Source organism: Chlamydotis macqueenii, chromosome 8 (assembly GCF_036417535.1).
Source record: "Chlamydotis macqueenii isolate bChlMac1 chromosome 8, bChlMac1.mat, whole genome shotgun sequence".
In the NCBI taxonomy this organism is placed as follows: domain Eukaryota; kingdom Metazoa; phylum Chordata; class Aves; order Otidiformes; family Otididae; genus Chlamydotis; species Chlamydotis macqueenii.
The window spans coordinates 21,665,901-21,683,709 of record NC_141563.1 but is presented as its reverse complement, the minus strand read 5'-3'; the positions used below and the strand labels follow the sequence as shown (position 1 = coordinate 21,683,709).

Here is a 17,809-nt window from a genome sequence, read left to right as displayed (position 1 = left end):
AAAGATAAGGCAGTATTTATATTTCAGCTACATGAGCTAGCAAATCTCTCCATAAACAAATTGCAGGTTTGGGGGGGAAATAAGACATACTTTTGATTTGTATATAAAGCAACCAGAGTATAGAATTAAATTTAACTTCATAAAATGAAGCTAAGAGCAAGGTAAATGGTTTTCATGAAGAAAATAAAAAATATAATCAAGAGCTTATCTAGTTTTGCTTAAAAAAATGTAATTAAAATTAATTCTGTTATGACTTAACAGCAGTGGGGCTCATTCAGCATGCAGACTCATTTATCTTTTTTTCAAAGGACTTACACAAACTCCTGTAACTGCATTAAGGTTAGAAATCCTGTCTATGCTTAGTCTGTACACAGCCAATGTTAATAAAGCAAATATCATGCTGTATCTGCTGGTACTACGTGGAGCTATCATAAGCTTATTCTTGGGACTCTAACTTCCTCAGGTCCCTAAATAAAAGATGTAGATCTTCTGCCTTAACCACGGCAGTTGCCATTCTGATCAGAAGGCAATGCTGTTTGCTGTTTTCCTTTTTTTTGGCTGCTAGACCAGCTGGCAATCGTTTGTTTTCCAGATTAGTTAGTTTAGCTGAGAAGTGTGAAGACAAGCTGAGGTATAACTGTAATACGTTGGAAGTAACAGTGTATCTTACCAATTAGTGTTATTAAATGTGATGTGACTCACTGCAGTACGGCATTGTCCATATATGCAGGTCATTCAATGATTTTAACAGACAGTTTCGTGATGCTTTTTGCTTTTATGCTAGCTAGTGCCCTTTTAGAAAAAGTAAGTGATTGTGTGTCTGGAGAAAGCTTGTATAAAATAGCAAAACAGTCTCCAGGCTGCTTTACGAAATGGAGTCAGATGATCCATATTGATCTTGCTTTGTTTCATTATTTGAATTGGATTTTGCTTGGAGGAGTGACATGCACATTTGTATAGTGGAACGCTTGTGACAACTGAATCCGTGTATAAAACAGTTCCATTAACTTCTCTGGCTAACACTGGAGACCTGCGTTACAATATTAAGGCACTATAAATAAGAGCAAGCCCTGCTGTTATATACTCAGCTGCGGTTTATTATTTAGATAATAAATCCCTGGTTTGCAAGTATTTTTCATTGCCATTATCATAGTCACAGTGCTTCATAATAGTTTACTGACAGTTTTGGGGTTCTGAAAAGCTACAAACCTTTTTCTTGTGTGATTACATCCTTCTCTTTACAGCTATCTGTTATTCAAGTTTCCTTGTCCTAAAGAAACCTGAAATTGCAAGTGACTGGGAGGAAAAAAAGATTAATGGTGTCTATTGTGTTTGCTGTCATGCTAATTCATTAACTTGAATTCAACATTTGTGTCAAGCAAAACAGTTCAGTCTGAACTTCGAGAGGTTATGGAGCTGTTTGACATACCCTTATTTTTTTAAATCTTACTACTACACCATGTTACCTCAAATGTTTCTGTAAATTTTTATGCAACTTTAGTATTATTTGCAATATTCAGGAGTCACAGCAGTGATGCTATCATTACAGCTGAAATGTGCTTTTAGTGTGCACCTTTTTCTTTTCAAGCAATTTTTCAAAATTTCATATTTGGTGGAATGAACCCTCCTTTTTATGTTTCTTTGGATGTTGTTACAGAAAAAATGTCCGCTATAAGCCATATTTTTTTTCTGGGAGTAACCATGCTTGTTGGCGTATGTAAGCTTTGATCTATCAATGCAATTCATCTAATCTGTGACTTTTCATGGGTTTTTGTTTAGTTTTGCCCTTCCTGGGGCAACTTGAGGTGTAGGCCCTTACCTGTCCTATGTATTACGTAACTAAAACACAGATGGACTTTACAGTACCTGCATGGTATGTCTGCTCTTGTATCAAACCATTAACAATAGCACACACTAATCAATATGCTTCTGCTTACATGTTCAAAATAAAGCCCTGGCAAAAATACTATCTTGAAATTAAATGACGAGTATCAAATGCTAATGGAAGCGTAGCAGGTTTTTCAGCATCACTACTTCTAATTCTCTGACAGGTGCTGCATTAGGTTTTAGTTAATGATCTCAGTGCCTAGCTGGAGGTGCCTCCTTGCTGGTCTGTGTTGGGGTTTTTGCGGGATTACTTTTGCTTTTCGCCAGTTCCAATGTGCATTTGTTGAAGTTTTAAAACAGTTCTCTTCTGTCTGGACTTTTGTTTTTCCTTCTGTTCTGAAAATGCATTAACCACTACTAAAGAAAATATTTTGACAATGTTACTAAGTTTTAATTGTTCACTAAACTACAGATTTCTATTACAGAAGATCTTTTATACCTGTTTCTTTTCATGCCTTACTGGAAAAAAAACCAAATTGAAATGAAATTTCTAAAATTGTTCATTGGAATCTCTGGACACTAAGGCAACTGAATTTTTAGAAGAGGAAGGGAGAGATGGAAGTTTTTGTCCTGACTGAAAGAACTTTAAATAACTTTTCTGTTTCTGTCCTTGTACGTGCTTTGCACATGATCTTCACTCGCTGTGGTTCAGAACCGGGGTCGGAGCACTTATGTGCTGTGGCCACCCTGGAATTTGAGGCCTTTTTAAAGACAAACATTAAATTAAAGGTTTTAGGAAGTATTTCATAGGCTGATTAAAGATAAATTTGCAAATGAAACCAACAATCTCTTTTGTCTAAAACGCAAATAGCTACAGTATCTTAAGGGTTAAGACACTTTTAATTAGGTAGGTTGTTCTGAGCTGCACAGATAAGTATCAAAGAAAAGAAGAAAACAAAAGTGCCCGAGTTACTCTTTTTAAACTAGAATGGATTATGAATATTGGATATGGCATTAGAAGTGATTTCTGCAAGTGTGGCTCCAGGAATGGTATCTTCGTTAACCAAAGTTTATGAAGATGTGAAATGATGGGCAGTAGCCGGTGTGTGGGGCCAGGAGGGCCGTAGGACCATCTACCCTCTGTCTAAGGGCAGTGGTCTGCTGCCTGAGTGCCGGCCTTCTCGCTTGCTTCGGGTTTCACTGGTGACTGAAAAAACTTCACTAAAATTGCAGTTTCGTTTCTTTTCTTAACAGTCTTTTTATTATTTCTCATAATAAAAATTTGGTACTATGAGGGGAAGTGTGCCTGTGTTACACTGTTTCATACTGAAGTTGTATTTGTTTTACTGGTGGAAAGTCTCTCAGCTCTGATGAGTAGAGATGTTGCAAGACTAGCAGTTTGTACTTCTATCAGCCAGCATCTTGCTTTCTTTTTTTCTTAATGTTGATTGTAATATGTATATTTATATATGCTGATGGGGAAACAGAATAGTTAATTACAATTGTAAGGATGGTCACTTAGAGATGGTTGTAAAGAGGCACACTTGCAAGAATCTGAAGTCTCCCGGGCTGGTTTTAAGAGCCCAGTGGTTACCGGAGCAGGGAGGTAGGATTTGCTGCACCCCACTGACACCCCCTGCCCAGCGGCGCACGCAGCATTGCCTTTGCGAGTGGTGAACATTCGCTGGTCGGCAGTTACGAGACAGCAGGCTTCGTGGAGTGCTTTTACAGGGGAAAAAAAACGACGAGAAACCAAAGGCTTGCTCCAAGTACATACTGGTCTTTTAAGTCATGAAGTTGGTAAAGAACCAATGTAGTGGTTCTGCTGTTAGTAAGACTTAAAACTGGAGCAGGGTAGAGTTGTTATTCTTAAAAGTCTTTGAAAGAGCCTGGTATGTAAATACTGATACCTTAAACAAATTTAACTTGAGGCATTTTTTTATTAATTCAGTCTATATTTTTCCTGCGATTTTAATTGGGCATAGTGACAGAAATCCTCCATGGCCATAAATTATCATAGCACCATTGATTCTTTCTCTCCTCCTCTCCATCCTGGAAGAATTTATATCCGCATACAGCAGCACTGCTCTGGTTTATAAGTAGTGTGCTGCTAAACAGCTCCCAGAGGCGGCTGTGTTTCAGTGAAGGATGAAGGCTACGTGTATACGGTGGGTGTATATAATTTGAAAATTAATCAGGACATTAACTCTGCTACATAATTATGGTTCATTTTTGAGCTGCTGTTCAGTCTGCATTCTCCATCAGAGGAGAATGGAGTCAATAGTGGATTTTCAGTCCTGCTCCGGTTCAGTATTTAGGCCAATCATGTGTTTAATGCAGCTTTTGGGCAAGGAAACAGCTTGTGAGCTGCTCGGTGCCTCAGGCTACCAGCTGCTTGTCTAATTGGCCTGAGAGCACAGTGGAAAGAAAGCTGAGACACCAAGTCAGCTGGCTTCAATATTGTTCCCAACTGGAAGAAACCTGCTTATTGGTTTGAAGTGGCATCCAGTGTCACAGACACACAGCGGCTGTTTGCTGAGGGACGGTGCTGTCAGTGCTAGCTGTCCAGTTCCTCCGCATCAAGTCATTGTGAGTGAAGACTGAATCCACATCTTTTTCTTCTGTTGGGCAACACTTGAAGGCTGCTGAGCTAAAATTTATTTTAAGACTGAGCCTTTCCTCATCTGTGTGGGAGGTTTCACAAGGCAGCATGGCAGGCGCTTAAGACATATTGAAGAGAGAGCCTAAATAATATCTGTAGGTACATACAGAAGGAGAATAGACGTAGAGGACAAAGATCATAGTTTGGGCAAGTAGGGCGGTATGCTCTGAGTTATTCTTCCAGATACTCGGTTAACTTGACTTTGACAGACAGTGAGCCTCAAAATGTATCCTTCATCGAGAATAGTAAGTGCTAAGCTATAGGGGAAAGAAGAGTTTCTGGTTTTGGTAGATTTTCTTATTAAGAAATCCCAGGAGGTTCTTATGCCTTTGTTTAAAATGTAAAGAATTTGAAATATTTGATTTTGTTAACCTTTAAGTTGTTAAAATCCATACCACTCAATTTTGTTTGTGAAGATAATATTTTGTAAGCAGTTAACACTTGGATTTGAAGTAAATGCTAATAAACTTGTCTTATTTAAGACATTAATCTATTTGAATGTGTGAGGAAGGTAGACAAATAACTGCTTATGAGCACAGTGATTTATTTCTGTAATTATTTAAGTATTGCTCAGTTGGATTTTAGATATTTTTATAGGTATGTATGTCTCTAGTGCATTTTCACAGATGATTTTGTTAGTTGAGACCCTAACAAAATAGGGCTAAGCAATCAAACTTGGTCAATTCGTTTCTCTCTGCGTTTATAAAGGACAGTGTTCTTGAAGATAAATAATTTCAAATTGTTCCATAATCAGTGGTGGCATACAGATCAAATGCTGTTAGTCCTTCTGCTGAAGGAGAAGACTTAACCTGCCTGTTTTCTGGTATTTTCTGGTAGCATCTGACTGGCAAATCAACTTTTTGCTAGCTGTAGTGTTTCCTGATTTTTTGCTACAAGAGGATGGCTCAAGAAACATAAATTATGGGAACATGCTAGCAGTTACAGAAATGGGATAAAGGAGGATTTCAAAGAAAATGCATACAAACGAGTGAGAAAATAAGCTTGTTTCTACTGTTTGCAAAATAACTACTTCGGCCAACTGGAGACTTTCTGCAAATAATTCATCTGCTAATAGATAAGCAGTGTAGCAACCTTTATTACACTGATCGTATATGGTACTGCTTGTGTGCAAACTGTCCTTGCAGTCAATGAAAGTTTGCTTGTAGAACAACTGCAGATGACAAAACAGCATTTTCCCCAGCTGTATAGTAATTGTATTACTCATTACAGTGAACCTAAACAGAAAATAATAAAAAGGTGCGAGACAGAATATTTTATACCTTAAAATTATCAAGTATTATATTACTATGAAAAACTGTCTTGTATTCAAAGCACTGCTTGCTTAAACGCTACTTCAGTTTTTTAAATTCATGTAGTTAATTAGTGTAAAACTTAGTGTGGACAGTCTTAACCCGGACATTTGGCTCTTAATAATTTTGTCTAGATGTTTTTCTTAAAAAATCAAGTTTAAATAGAATGCAATGAAAGCAATGAGACTGTAGGACATTATTTTGCCCACAGGATTTTTTATAAGAAAGAAATGGTCTAACCTGATTTTTTTTTTTTTTTTTTTTAATTTATTTCAGTGAAACCAATCCAACCTTATAGAATCATGGAATGGTTGGGGTTGGAAGGGACCTTTAAAGGTCATCCAGTCCAATGCCCTTACAAGGACCAGGGACATCTCCAACCAGATCAGATTGCACAGAGCCCCATCTTAACATAGACAAGTTCTCATAATCAAAGTTAAATTTGCAGGGCTGTCATCTAAGGAGATTTTTGATAAACAAAATATACTTAAATATCTAGCATCTTCTTCCTTCCCATCTTCCGCATGTAAAAAGTCATTAAAGCATACATTGTGTTTTCTGCTGTACTTCAAAAAACATAAGCAATGTTCCTTTTTCAACCATTACAGAACTTTGACTTCCAGGATGATTTAAATTTTATAGAAGCGCAAATGAAGTAATTCATCAGCTCCTCGAATTCTCTAACTCCTTATTAACATAGTTATCCCAATGACTAGTCAGAGTTGCATCTTGCCATTACAGGACCTCTTCCCCCTCGCCCAATAAATTAAATAAAATTCATATCTATCAAATCACATGCCATTTAACAGTTAAACTGCATTTTCAGAAGGAAGGAAAAAAGCTTCCTGACTTCACAGGAAAAACTGCAAACTGTTCATGACTGGGGAAGAAAAAGGGCTGACCAGGTTAGACACTTTCACATGCTTCATCTGCTTCTCACTAGCTTTAGCGTCCCTTGTACTTCAGCAATTTACATCCTGCAGTGCATCACAGCCTTTGGTTTATAACTATTGCAGTTATTTCAAAAAAGTTTTTTCAGTTCTTCATCATAAAGATCAGTTTTCATTTTAATTTTCAGTTTACAACCTCCTTATTTTTTGATAAAGCAGCTGTCTGTGGACTGCACACGTGTGAAGGTTCCCCTCCTTACATGGGTTCTCGCTTTCCCCCTCGGCCTACAAAGTTGAAGGTGATTGTGTGCAGTCGCCTGTCTGCTAATTGCATCTAATCATACATCTTTGATATCTGATGCATAGCCTTTAAAGTGCACTTGTCACATTAATTCTTGAATCACCCTTATTCCAAATACCTCATTAGAGGAACACTTCTCATCACTCTTCTTGCAAATCACGTCTGTTTCTCACAAATGTTTACTTCTTCAGTGTAAAGGGGAAGTTTCGCTCTGCACCAGCCAGCCTCATCAGCCCTGGAGTTCTGTGCGGTTACGATTCAAATCTAGCTGAGATCTACTACTCTGGTGTAGAAAATACAAATTAAATTAGTTTCGTCCCAGCGTCTCTAGGTGGTATTCAGTATCCGTGTAGCCTTGGGCAGCCATGTGGTTAACTGTGTCCCCCACCAAATGCTTCTTCTGCTCTGTTACTGGCAGGAGGGGGAGAGGTGCCAGTCCCTTTCCCGAGTCTGTTGCCTCGTCTTTTGCCTCGTCTTTTTTCAAAACAGGACGTTTGCCAGCAGTGATGGGAGAGGTAGCAAATGAGAAAGGAAGGAGCAAAAACTGTGACTGATGTAGTGGGGAGCAACAGATGTCATGTGGAAAATTGAGATATATTCAATAAGCATTTTCTACAAACATTTTCATACTGATGTAACTTAGTTATGGGGTGTGAGGTACGAGCATATGAGAGAGTGAGTGAGTTTAAGCTTTGAAGCATTTCAGACAGATGGAAGTTTGTGGTTGAAGACAATTTATGTGGAATTACAGGCTAGTGATGTTCACAGCTTAATGATTCTGCTTTAAAAGTGATTTCATGTTATAATTAAAGAGATATGGTGAAAGAGAAGGAGCTGGGTTACAGGAAGCAAGGGAAGTAAAGGCCAGGAGTTGCTGCCGTTAAAGGTGTGTCATCCAGAATGAGCTTATACCCTGTGTACGGACATAGTACAGAGAATTGCACGTTACGCTTGTGGTACCGACTTCAGCTTGCGCTGTTGGCCAACGCTGATTTCTTTGAATACATTATTAAAGGTAATGTCACAACAAAAAACATGCTTTGACATCTGTATTACAAATCATATTAAAGTATATACTTATCTAGAACAGAACAAAGCTATGTCTGAATCAGCACAAAGTATTTGATATGCAGCAGCTGCTAAAAAAAAAAAGAAGCTGTAATACTGTGAGTTTTATTTTCCAAATAGGCTTTTAGCACTTGAAGCAGAGTTCAATTATTCAGACTATTGCCCTTTGTATAAAAGGAGAAATGGTTTATTTGCAATGTACTCACCTTGCCAAAATGTCTTGTTCATAGCTTGCTTTTCCATGTTTCTTTTTGATGTATTGATGTATTTCAGCACTCAGAGATCACTCTTCACCTTAATGTTAACTATTTCATAAGCACCTCTTCCTTCTGTTCTAGTCAAACTTGAAATTGATCAATCTAATGGAATTTTTTCAATTTTGTATTCTGGTGCCTCTACACAGTTAGTTGACTAATCTCTAGTGTTTTCAGAAAATTCATATTCTCTAAATTGCTTGAGTTATTCCTTTCATTAAAATTTTTAAACAGTTGTTTTATATCAATTATTTGGGATATTTTGGGGATGTCACCATTTTGACAGTGCTTTATAGACCTTTTTCTGTAGAAATTATGGCTTTCGGTGATGTTAGCATGAGTCACAGAATACAGTATATGTTCCCTAAATATATTGTTTTCTAATCTGTGTGTTCTGTGTCAGACTAACTCACCTTCTATCATTCATACATTTTATAGGTTGTTTTGTTTCAGATGTGTCAGAATGATATATGACAGCAAGCATTTCCTTTATCGCTGGGGAGTTCCTGCTTTTCACCAGGTTATTTGCATTCTATGGTTTGAACTTCAACATTGGTGATATTTACATTGGAATTTTTTATTTGTCATCCTTAACAGAAAGGGCTATTGCAAGACATGAAGTCAGAGAAATAGAACAACGTCACACAGTAGATGGCCCACGACAAGAGGTGACACTGGATGAGGAAGATGATGTGGTGATTATTTACAACAGAGTACCTAAGACTGCCAGCACATCCTTCACAAATATTGCCTACGATCTTTGCGCGAAGAACAAATATCACGTTCTACATATCAATACAACCAAAAATAATCCCGTTATGTCTCTGCAAGATCAGGTAAACTGCTGCATTTGGGATGTCTTTATTAAACATGGGGCAACTATAGAAAACTTCTTTGCTATTGCAAGCTTACGTGATCTGATGGAATGAAGTTTTATGTCACATTTTCCAATATAAATGAATTCTAATGTGTTTATGTTTTTTTTTGTAGAGAACTAATATTAAATATTATTAAATAATAAATTTAGGTTTTTGCTGGGGTACTGGTGGTGGTAAGTGTCTATTTATCAGACAAAAACAAAGCTGAAAAGCAATACAGCTAGGGCAGAAATGACCTTTGTTGTTAAAACTGTAAAAGTTTATTATGTTGTCAACTGTCTCCCTTTTGGCTGTGTAATAATATTTGCCTGTCATCTCCATTTGCAGTGAATGCAGCCTTACGTGCCTTCCTCTCTGAGTAGTGCAGGAATTGTGCCATGCTGTCAGGGCTATACTTCTGTCTTTGGCACTAGGTTTGACTGGGTCTCACAGGTGATACAAAACGGGTAGAAAAAAGTGATTGTAAATAGCTTGAACTCTAAAGGATGGGTCACTTTGCACCCACTTAAACCTCTCACTGAAATCCTTGTAGTACCAGGCCACAGACAGGACATAGAGTGTACTTTGGGTGGGACTGGGAATCTGTTTTGTGATAGTGCAGTTGTGTTACCGTGGGGGTTTTGGTGTTGTGAAATCTTTTCCTAAATAGGAAGGTGATATTTTAATATATGATTACTGGGATTACCAAGAGTAAATCCAGTAGCTATCCTTACAGTCCCGTCCACTGTGTAGAACAAGTACTGAAGATCTATGCACCAACAGCAGAGTGATTTTTCAAAAGATTTAACAAGCCTATATCTGTTAATTAGAAATCCTGCTCAAGTCAATCGTACTTAGTGCTGCACTTCCAAACACAGATCCTGTTTCTGTCAAGGTGTCCCTTTGAATTGTAGTGGTCTGTCCTGAGGGATAGGAGAGCCTAGTCATTGGTGGTATAAATTAAACATAGATAACCTTGCCCTAAACTTCTGCTTTTGTTTAAATTTCATTCAAATGAAATTTGTTCTTTATTGACTTAGTTTTGTCTAAGAGAGCCTCTCTTCCTCACCTTCCCTCTAATAATTAGCTACTGAAAAATGAAAATCCGTCCATGCTGGGCATGTATACTATACTAGCAGTCCTACATTGACATAATCCTATGCTGTTCTTCAAGGTGGTAAATTATGTTGTTTAATTAGATGGTTGATACTTCCCTTCTTTAGTGGTCATTAACTTGGAGAGGTTAACAATGAAGAAGTTTGTATGTTGCATAGTTATTCAAAGAAGAAGAAATAACTATTTATCTTCAGTGTATCGAGATAGCAACTTGCCATTGTAAGTCATGTAACACAATTCTGGAGATGGTGAGGGTGCTGAGTAGTAGCTGATGGAGGTTTACTCTTTGTGGGCTTGGGTGTGCATGAAATACTCACATGCCACCTTCATCAGTATAGCTGACTTGAGTGCATTGAGTGTATGCACTAGTGATAAAATACGTAAATATATCATAAAGGCAAAATTGATTTATCCATGATACTGTTTGCTAGAACAAATCTACCTGAGCAAGGTGAAGATTCTTGGGCCTGACAAATTTGTAAGCCCTCTGTTATGCACTATTCTGCTGTACTTCTTCCAAACTATTCTAATTCTGTAACAGATGTTAAGTTTTCTGCCCATATGTGAAACCTTTACTTCTTGAATGCAATCTGGAAAAAAAAAAAACCAACCTATTTAAAGTCCACTCCAAGTATAATCTGTATCTAATTTGAGATAATCTGATAAGAGTCCCTAACACATCCATTTTAGTTTCAGATGGAGCTTATCCCAGCAAGCCTCCTTCCTTTTGCAGCTTCTCTGACAGCAGGATTCTGGGACCTGCCCCCCCTTTCCACAGGTTGGGCCTTTTCTTTGCAGCAAGCTGAGTGCTATGTTGCTCATGTTGCATTTCTGACCTGTGTGGTCTGTAACAAAACCACTTGCTTTCATTAAATCAGAATAACTGGTTGGTTGAATTTTATTTGTTGCTTGCGTGTTTCAGTACTGATACTTACTGTCCATGCAAGGATGCCTGAGTTGCAGCTAGGTGGATGGCATACCAGCCACACAAACTTTAGCTTTTTCATTACATGGTGAAATTGTAATCTAAAACATTGAAAACAAAATTATTGTTCTATCTTGCAGCCTGTATTCTTGATATATTATTAGAAGGAGGTATGAGAACACATTCTCTGTACTGTTGTGAACACAGAAAAGCGGTGGTACAATTATCCAGCATTTCACTACGTTGACTTGCTGTTTTCTGTTCCTTGTTCTTTTTTCTCCTGCAGCTTCTCTCTCCGTTTTCTCAAAAGAGCAATCTGAAAGTATATAATCTTGCTTCCAAATGTATTCTAAACCAGTGGCTTCTTAGAGGATAGCACACTTGTACTGACTTCAGTAGTACGTACTTCCTCTGCTGGTTAAGGTTTCTATGGCTGTCAGAAGTGGAAAAAGTAAAAGTTTGCAGCGACTCTGTTAGAAGTGGAAGTACTGTCATGTGCTCCTGAACATTTAAGAATTTTTCTCTTGCAGTTAGATGGCCTAGGGAGTACTAGTGTCCACTGCTGTACCTGTGCCAATTGTATTTTTCCTTCTGAGATAGAGCTGTTCATGCGAGGCGGGTATCCTGGCTATACCGTGGCTGAACTGGTGAACTCCGTCTTTTCACCATCTCTCAAAATTGATTCTCAGCTGCCCTTGCCTTGAGCTTGCTTGAGGTTTCTCATGGCACGCAGCCAAAGGTGTGCTGCTAGCCTGTTTCCAGCATTTCTGACCTTCTGATTTAGAGCTCACTGTAAATTATTAGCATGACAGTTTGGATAGCTAAGCTACCAGTGCCCTCCTGCAGAGGAATTCTGATTCAGTCATCCCATCATGCTTGCTCACTTACTTGAGAGGCCTTTTTTTGTAGTTCAAATGGAAAATCTCATGTGTCCTTACCAGGCTGGTCTTGTGATATTCGTCCCCCTAGTTATATATAATTTTAAGTCAGTTATTCAGCAATTGACAAACAGAACTAGAATATGACGAGGTGAAAAGCTGGGGCTTTTTTGGTATCCAAAGGTCCATGTGATACCAGGCCACAGGGTATGACCATACCACCTTCTCGGGGCAGAGGGTGTGTATGTGTGTGTGGTCAGACTGTAGTGAAGAGGGATTGATGGAAGCAGTTAGTGGACAGAGGTGACAGTTTACAACATCACTTTGGTTTGCACACACAGATTTCCCAAGGCTTTTTGCTCAGACCAAGTACACTGGTGGATATATATATATATATATATATATATATATAAAATTTTTTTTTTTCCCTTTTGGCACACTGGAGCTTGTTTTATATTCTTATCATCCTAGAAACTGAATGTATTTAACTTACCTTTCAGGACATCGTATGCCCCCAGAGTACGTTTGATCTGGCTTTTTAATTCAGTGAAGCTCAGCTGATTTCTCACTTACTAAAGGGTGTGAAGCAACTTTGTAGCTGATTATATAAAAGCACCATGAAACAACTTCACAGGAATTCCATTCACGTCTATCTGAAATTTTAAAGTAACGTCAAATTTTATTCAGTTGGGTTCAGATGGAGAAGCTTGCTTAGTCTCTTGAAAGTTCCAGTATCTGCTAAGCCCTGAAAAGAAAGGTAAAATTGATCATATTTAACAGTATGAAGCAGCAAGCAATATTCATCTGTCCTACAATGTATGAATCCGACTCATTAGGCTGTCTGTGGCCTGGAACAATTCTGATTTTTGGAATGCTGCAAATTGGGGGAGGAAGGAAAATAATCTCCTGCCTGCAGGCTAGTTAGAGGTGTTAAAAACTTTTCAGGGGCACAGCGTGTTGCTGGTCCATCATAAGGCAGATGTAAATGTCAGTGCAGTCTTATAAAACCTTCCTAGCCTTCTTTTAGCTTGGCTGATGTTTAATTTAATAAAAGGCTAGAACATCCATCCTATTATTCATAAAAATTATTTCCTTAGCAGACAAAGACATTGTAAGACAAAGACAATAAATGATTTATTTTAAACTATTACTGGAACATCTAAGGCATGGGGATCTAAGGCAGAACTGAGTCTTAGGATTTTGCTATTGATGTTTCCCGTTTCTAGTCCTTGTGTATTAGAAACTGAAATCTAGCTGATGCATCAGAAAGCTTGTTCATGGAAACATAACTGAAATGTACCCTTTAATATGCATAACTGCACTACACACAATAGATAACAATATAACTGGTTTACTTGCGGAGTTGTGTCAGCCGTGACATTTTGAGGATGGAGGTGAGTAAAGGGAGGATAATATATACATTCCATTTAGGAAACTTCTTTCCTAGGTATAGAAATATTCATAGCTGATGCTCTCCACTGAAAAAATCTTGTTAATCTCTGAGAGGTACAGCCAATGAAAGTGTGGTTTGTTTCAGTAGCAGTAAAGGTAGTTCAACTGGATTCAAAGTCTCATAGATATATGATCCGTTTACACTGTGGACAAAACCAGACAGAAAGCCAATGCAGTTTATGAAACACCATTCTATAACATTGTGCAGTGCTTTTCACCTAGATTTGCCACAATTTTAATGTGTAATATATGGTTTAAATTGTGAAATGCTGCAGACTGTGAAACTTGTACACTGAAAAAGAATGAATGCTACCTCTTATTAAAAAGTAATATCCATTTCTTTTACCTGAGAGTCCAAGAGCTAGTGTTTGAAGAAATAAGGAAAGGTTATCAATCTCTTAAATACTAGACTGTGAGTTTTGCACATTTGAAGAAACAGTAGCAAGCCATTCTTGCCTCTTAAAATCCTCAGTTGGTTGGTTATAATAAATAATAAATATCATGTTTCAAGACATTCTCAATCCTTACAGAATGTTAGTGTGTTGTCTTGAGCTCTCAAACTTTCCTTTCCTGACTCTCTTGTCTCACCTCATTATCTTCATGGTTATCTTTGTCACTGTATAACAGAAAAGATACTGTAGATGTGCAGGGAACGCTATCTTCTAATTCTCAGCTTCAGAAATGGCATATCATTGTCAGACAGCTCAGGCAGTACAAATTTATCATCTTTTCTTTATTATCCAATTCACTAGTTTTGAAATAACTTTCAGAGTTAAATGCTTTGATGTTAAAATATTCTGTTCATCTAATAAAGCCAAGCTATATCAGGATTTGCATGTCCCACTTAATTTGATCATACTTTCTGGTTTGGGGCATGTATCTTATTTTGTTTTTATCTTTGAAATGTAAGGCTATTCCTATTTTTGTGAAGTTTTCTGATAACTGCTTTATCAGCCCTTGTTTAAGGGCTACTTCATGCTTTAACATAAAATTTCACTGAAATGTTAGGCTTAAGGTAGCTATTCAAAATGGTAAACTATAGATCTAACTTACACTGTATACATTTATAAAATGTCTGGATTACTCATGCATTGCATTTTGGGATGGGGGAGCAAATGAACCATCAGATTTGTTTCTTACGTCCCAGTAAAAGAGATCTAAGAACGTGCTTGTAAATGTGGTACACTTTTATTTGAGGGACTAAATACAGATCAGACAATTCCATCAAAGGTGTACTTGCATTTCTACTTATTGCTGGGGGAATTCTGCATTCCTTTCAAATACAAATAAAATGAACTGACAAAAATTTAAATGTTTGCCTTACTAATGTTTTTGTGGTAACTTTCCTTGAATTACCCTTCTGATTGTTGTATTCTGCTTTTGTTTAGCTTTTGATAATCAAATTGTGATGATCTAAAATGAGTCATCTGTATGCTTGCAGAAAAGTCTATTTTAGCTGGTACAAATTCCTTGGTAATATTCAAAAATAGACTTTTTTCTAATACATTACAAGATTTTACTTACAAACCAGAAAACACCATATATGGGGATGCTTAATATGTTCCAGCTGTACAGAAACACTTTCTGCTGTCTACTTTTACAGGTCCGATTTGTGAAGAATGTGACTTCCTGGAAGGAAATGAAACCAGGATTTTACCATGGACATATATCTTATTTGGACTTTGCAAAGTATGTTACCCTTGGATTTTTTTGGTTGAGTAGCATAGTAGTAGTAGAAGTTACTTGGATCCAGCTGGGATGTCAGTGCCCTCTAGTGATGCTTTCTGACAACTACAGCTTTGAAAAAATCACACTGAAATTCCTATCATGATTAATATTTGGTTTTGATTTTCACAGTTTTCTCCTGTCTTTTTGCATGATAAAATGTAGCAGAGTCTAATTTAAAAAATGTTTATATGCTAGGCTTGGTATTCTTTGTCTGAATTACAAGCTTGTTATACTGAAAATCCTGGCTTTTCTCTGGAACACTGGCAGTTCTGCCTTAGGATTGGCTTATAATTCTGGGAAGTTTAAGATACCTGTTGTAGTGGTTTAACCCCAGCTGGCAACTAAGCCCCACACAGCTGCTCACTCACTCCCCCTGGTGGGATGAGGGAGAGAATCAGAAGGGTAAAAGTGAGAAAACGCGTGGGTTGAGATAAAGACAGTTTCATAGGTAAAGCAAAAGCTGTGTGTGCAAGCAAAGCAAAACAAGAAATTCATTCACTACTTCCCGTTGGCAGGCAGGTGTTCAGCCATCTCCAGGAAAGCAGGGCTCCATCATGCATAACATTACTTGGGATGACAAACACCATCACTCCGAACATCCCCCCGACCCCTCCTTCTTCCCCCAGTTGCATTGCTGAGCATGAGCATGATGCCATATGGTATGGACTATCCCTGTGGTCAGTGGGGATCAGCTGTCCCAGCTGTGTCCCCTCCCAACTTCTTGTACACCCCCAGCCTACGCACTGGTGGGGTGAGGTGAGAAGCAGAAAAGGCCTTGACTCCATGTAAGCACTGCTCAGCAATAACGAACACATCCCTGTATTGCCAACTCTGTGTTCAGCACAAATCGCAAACATAGCCCTGTACTAGCTACTGTGAAGAAAATTAACTCTGTCCCAGCCAAAACCAGCACACTCGATCTCAAATATGGTTCATGTAACAAGTAATACCACCTGCCTCTTAAGTTACGTAGCTCTTGTCTATCAGAGTATCCCTTCACAGTTTATCAAAATATTAGAAGTTATATTTTAAAGCAGTTTTCTAGCCTATAGTAATTTCACTTGCTGTAAAAAGCATTGAAATAATTCTTGTGAAGTTAAATCCTCCTACTTCTAAAATTAATTTAAAAGAAAATGAGGTAAAAATCTTCCCAATAATTTCAAAAGGTTCAAGATCTTATTTGTATTCCTTCTTCCATGTGTTTCTGTTCTTGTCTTACTTTGCGTTTAGATCTAAAGCAATGATCCTCAGAGGCTCAGTCTTGTGAAACCTCCCCTTGAACTGGCAAGTTAATTTTGCTTAAGATGCTTACCAGGGAGTGCTTCATCTTGCACTTGCAGATGCAGAAGATGGTTTGAGAGTGAAAGTGGATTTTTTAAATTGCAGCATATTTGACTGCACAAACAATAGAACCACTACTTTTACTTCTTGCTGCTGTTCAATGCTCAGTAATGTTCTGTTTCTATGTATTAAAACATTTATTTAATGAAATGAGTTTTTTGTATGTAAGATTTTCTTTTGTTAAGTCACTGCTTTTAATTATTCATTGTTACGTGCACTGATTTTTAATTCTAGATGTTATTACGAAGAATGAGAACAGTAAGTGAGAGATAAATAAACTTCCACTGCAGAATATTATATAATAGAAAATGCTAAAAGCTACAGTAGTAGCTGGAAATTACCAATGGCACCAAGTAAAAGCTTGAAGTTGACAAAAAGTAACAAGCAAGAAGTCTTAATTGCAGATGAATCAATAAAATAAAATGTATCAAGTGTCATTAGCTTCCTTTCTGCCTTTTTAAAGTTAAAATGCTGCAACATTACTAAATCCTTGAGCTGAATAACAGCTTTCTGAAACAGCGAAGGTGAATGTTATTTTATACATTACTCACTTGATAAAGCTGAAGACATTTTCAGATACTGGAGCTTTTTAAACTGAAATAATTGTTTTTACATCTAGAAAGCATCTAAACAATTTCACAGATTTCTTTCATCTGTATCTTCCCTCCAGGACTGTGTTATCCTTGTGTTTATTGTTTCTTATCCTTTCACCTAAACAATTTATTTTTTTCCCACAACAGCTTGTGTTCTCATACTTTGGGTTTTCATTATTAAAATAATGTCTTGAATACTCTGGTTGTGCTTGGCAAGGCCCGCACTTTTAAGGCTGTGAGGTATGTTCTTGTAGTGAACATTCTTGTAGTTTAGAAGTGTGAAGTATTTCAGAAAAGTCTATGCCTGCTTATACACAAACATCAGACTTAGGTCCTCTGTCAAATATCAGAAGTACCTCTTAAATTACACTGACACGTAAAGTACTGGATTCAATCAATAACTGACAGCATTGAGGACAGGTTATCATAAAACATCTATGTAGAAATTATGGTAATAAAAGTTTAATTTTTCCCCTCTTTTAAAAAATTTCTGATCCACACTTATTTCCTATTTTCTCTAGTAAACGGTTGGAAAAAAAATTCTTTGACAATGCAATTGCAAAATCATTATCATTATTAATAAAGTTCCAATAGTAAGTGGCTTATG

At 37.4% G+C, this 17,809-nt stretch overlaps 1 protein-coding gene across 1 annotated transcript in view; it reads left to right on the top strand.

Moving 5' to 3' along the window:
* Window positions 1-17,809, top strand: part of HS2ST1 (heparan sulfate 2-O-sulfotransferase 1) — an 83,956-nt gene that overhangs the window by 53,724 nt on the left and 12,423 nt on the right. Inside the window, exons 2-3 of the mRNA XM_086753751.1 lie at window positions 8,910-9,148; window positions 15,144-15,229. Coding sequence (XP_086609877.1) covers window positions 8,910-9,148; window positions 15,144-15,229 — 325 coding nt within the window. The remainder of the gene's footprint in view (window positions 1-8,909; window positions 9,149-15,143; window positions 15,230-17,809) is intronic.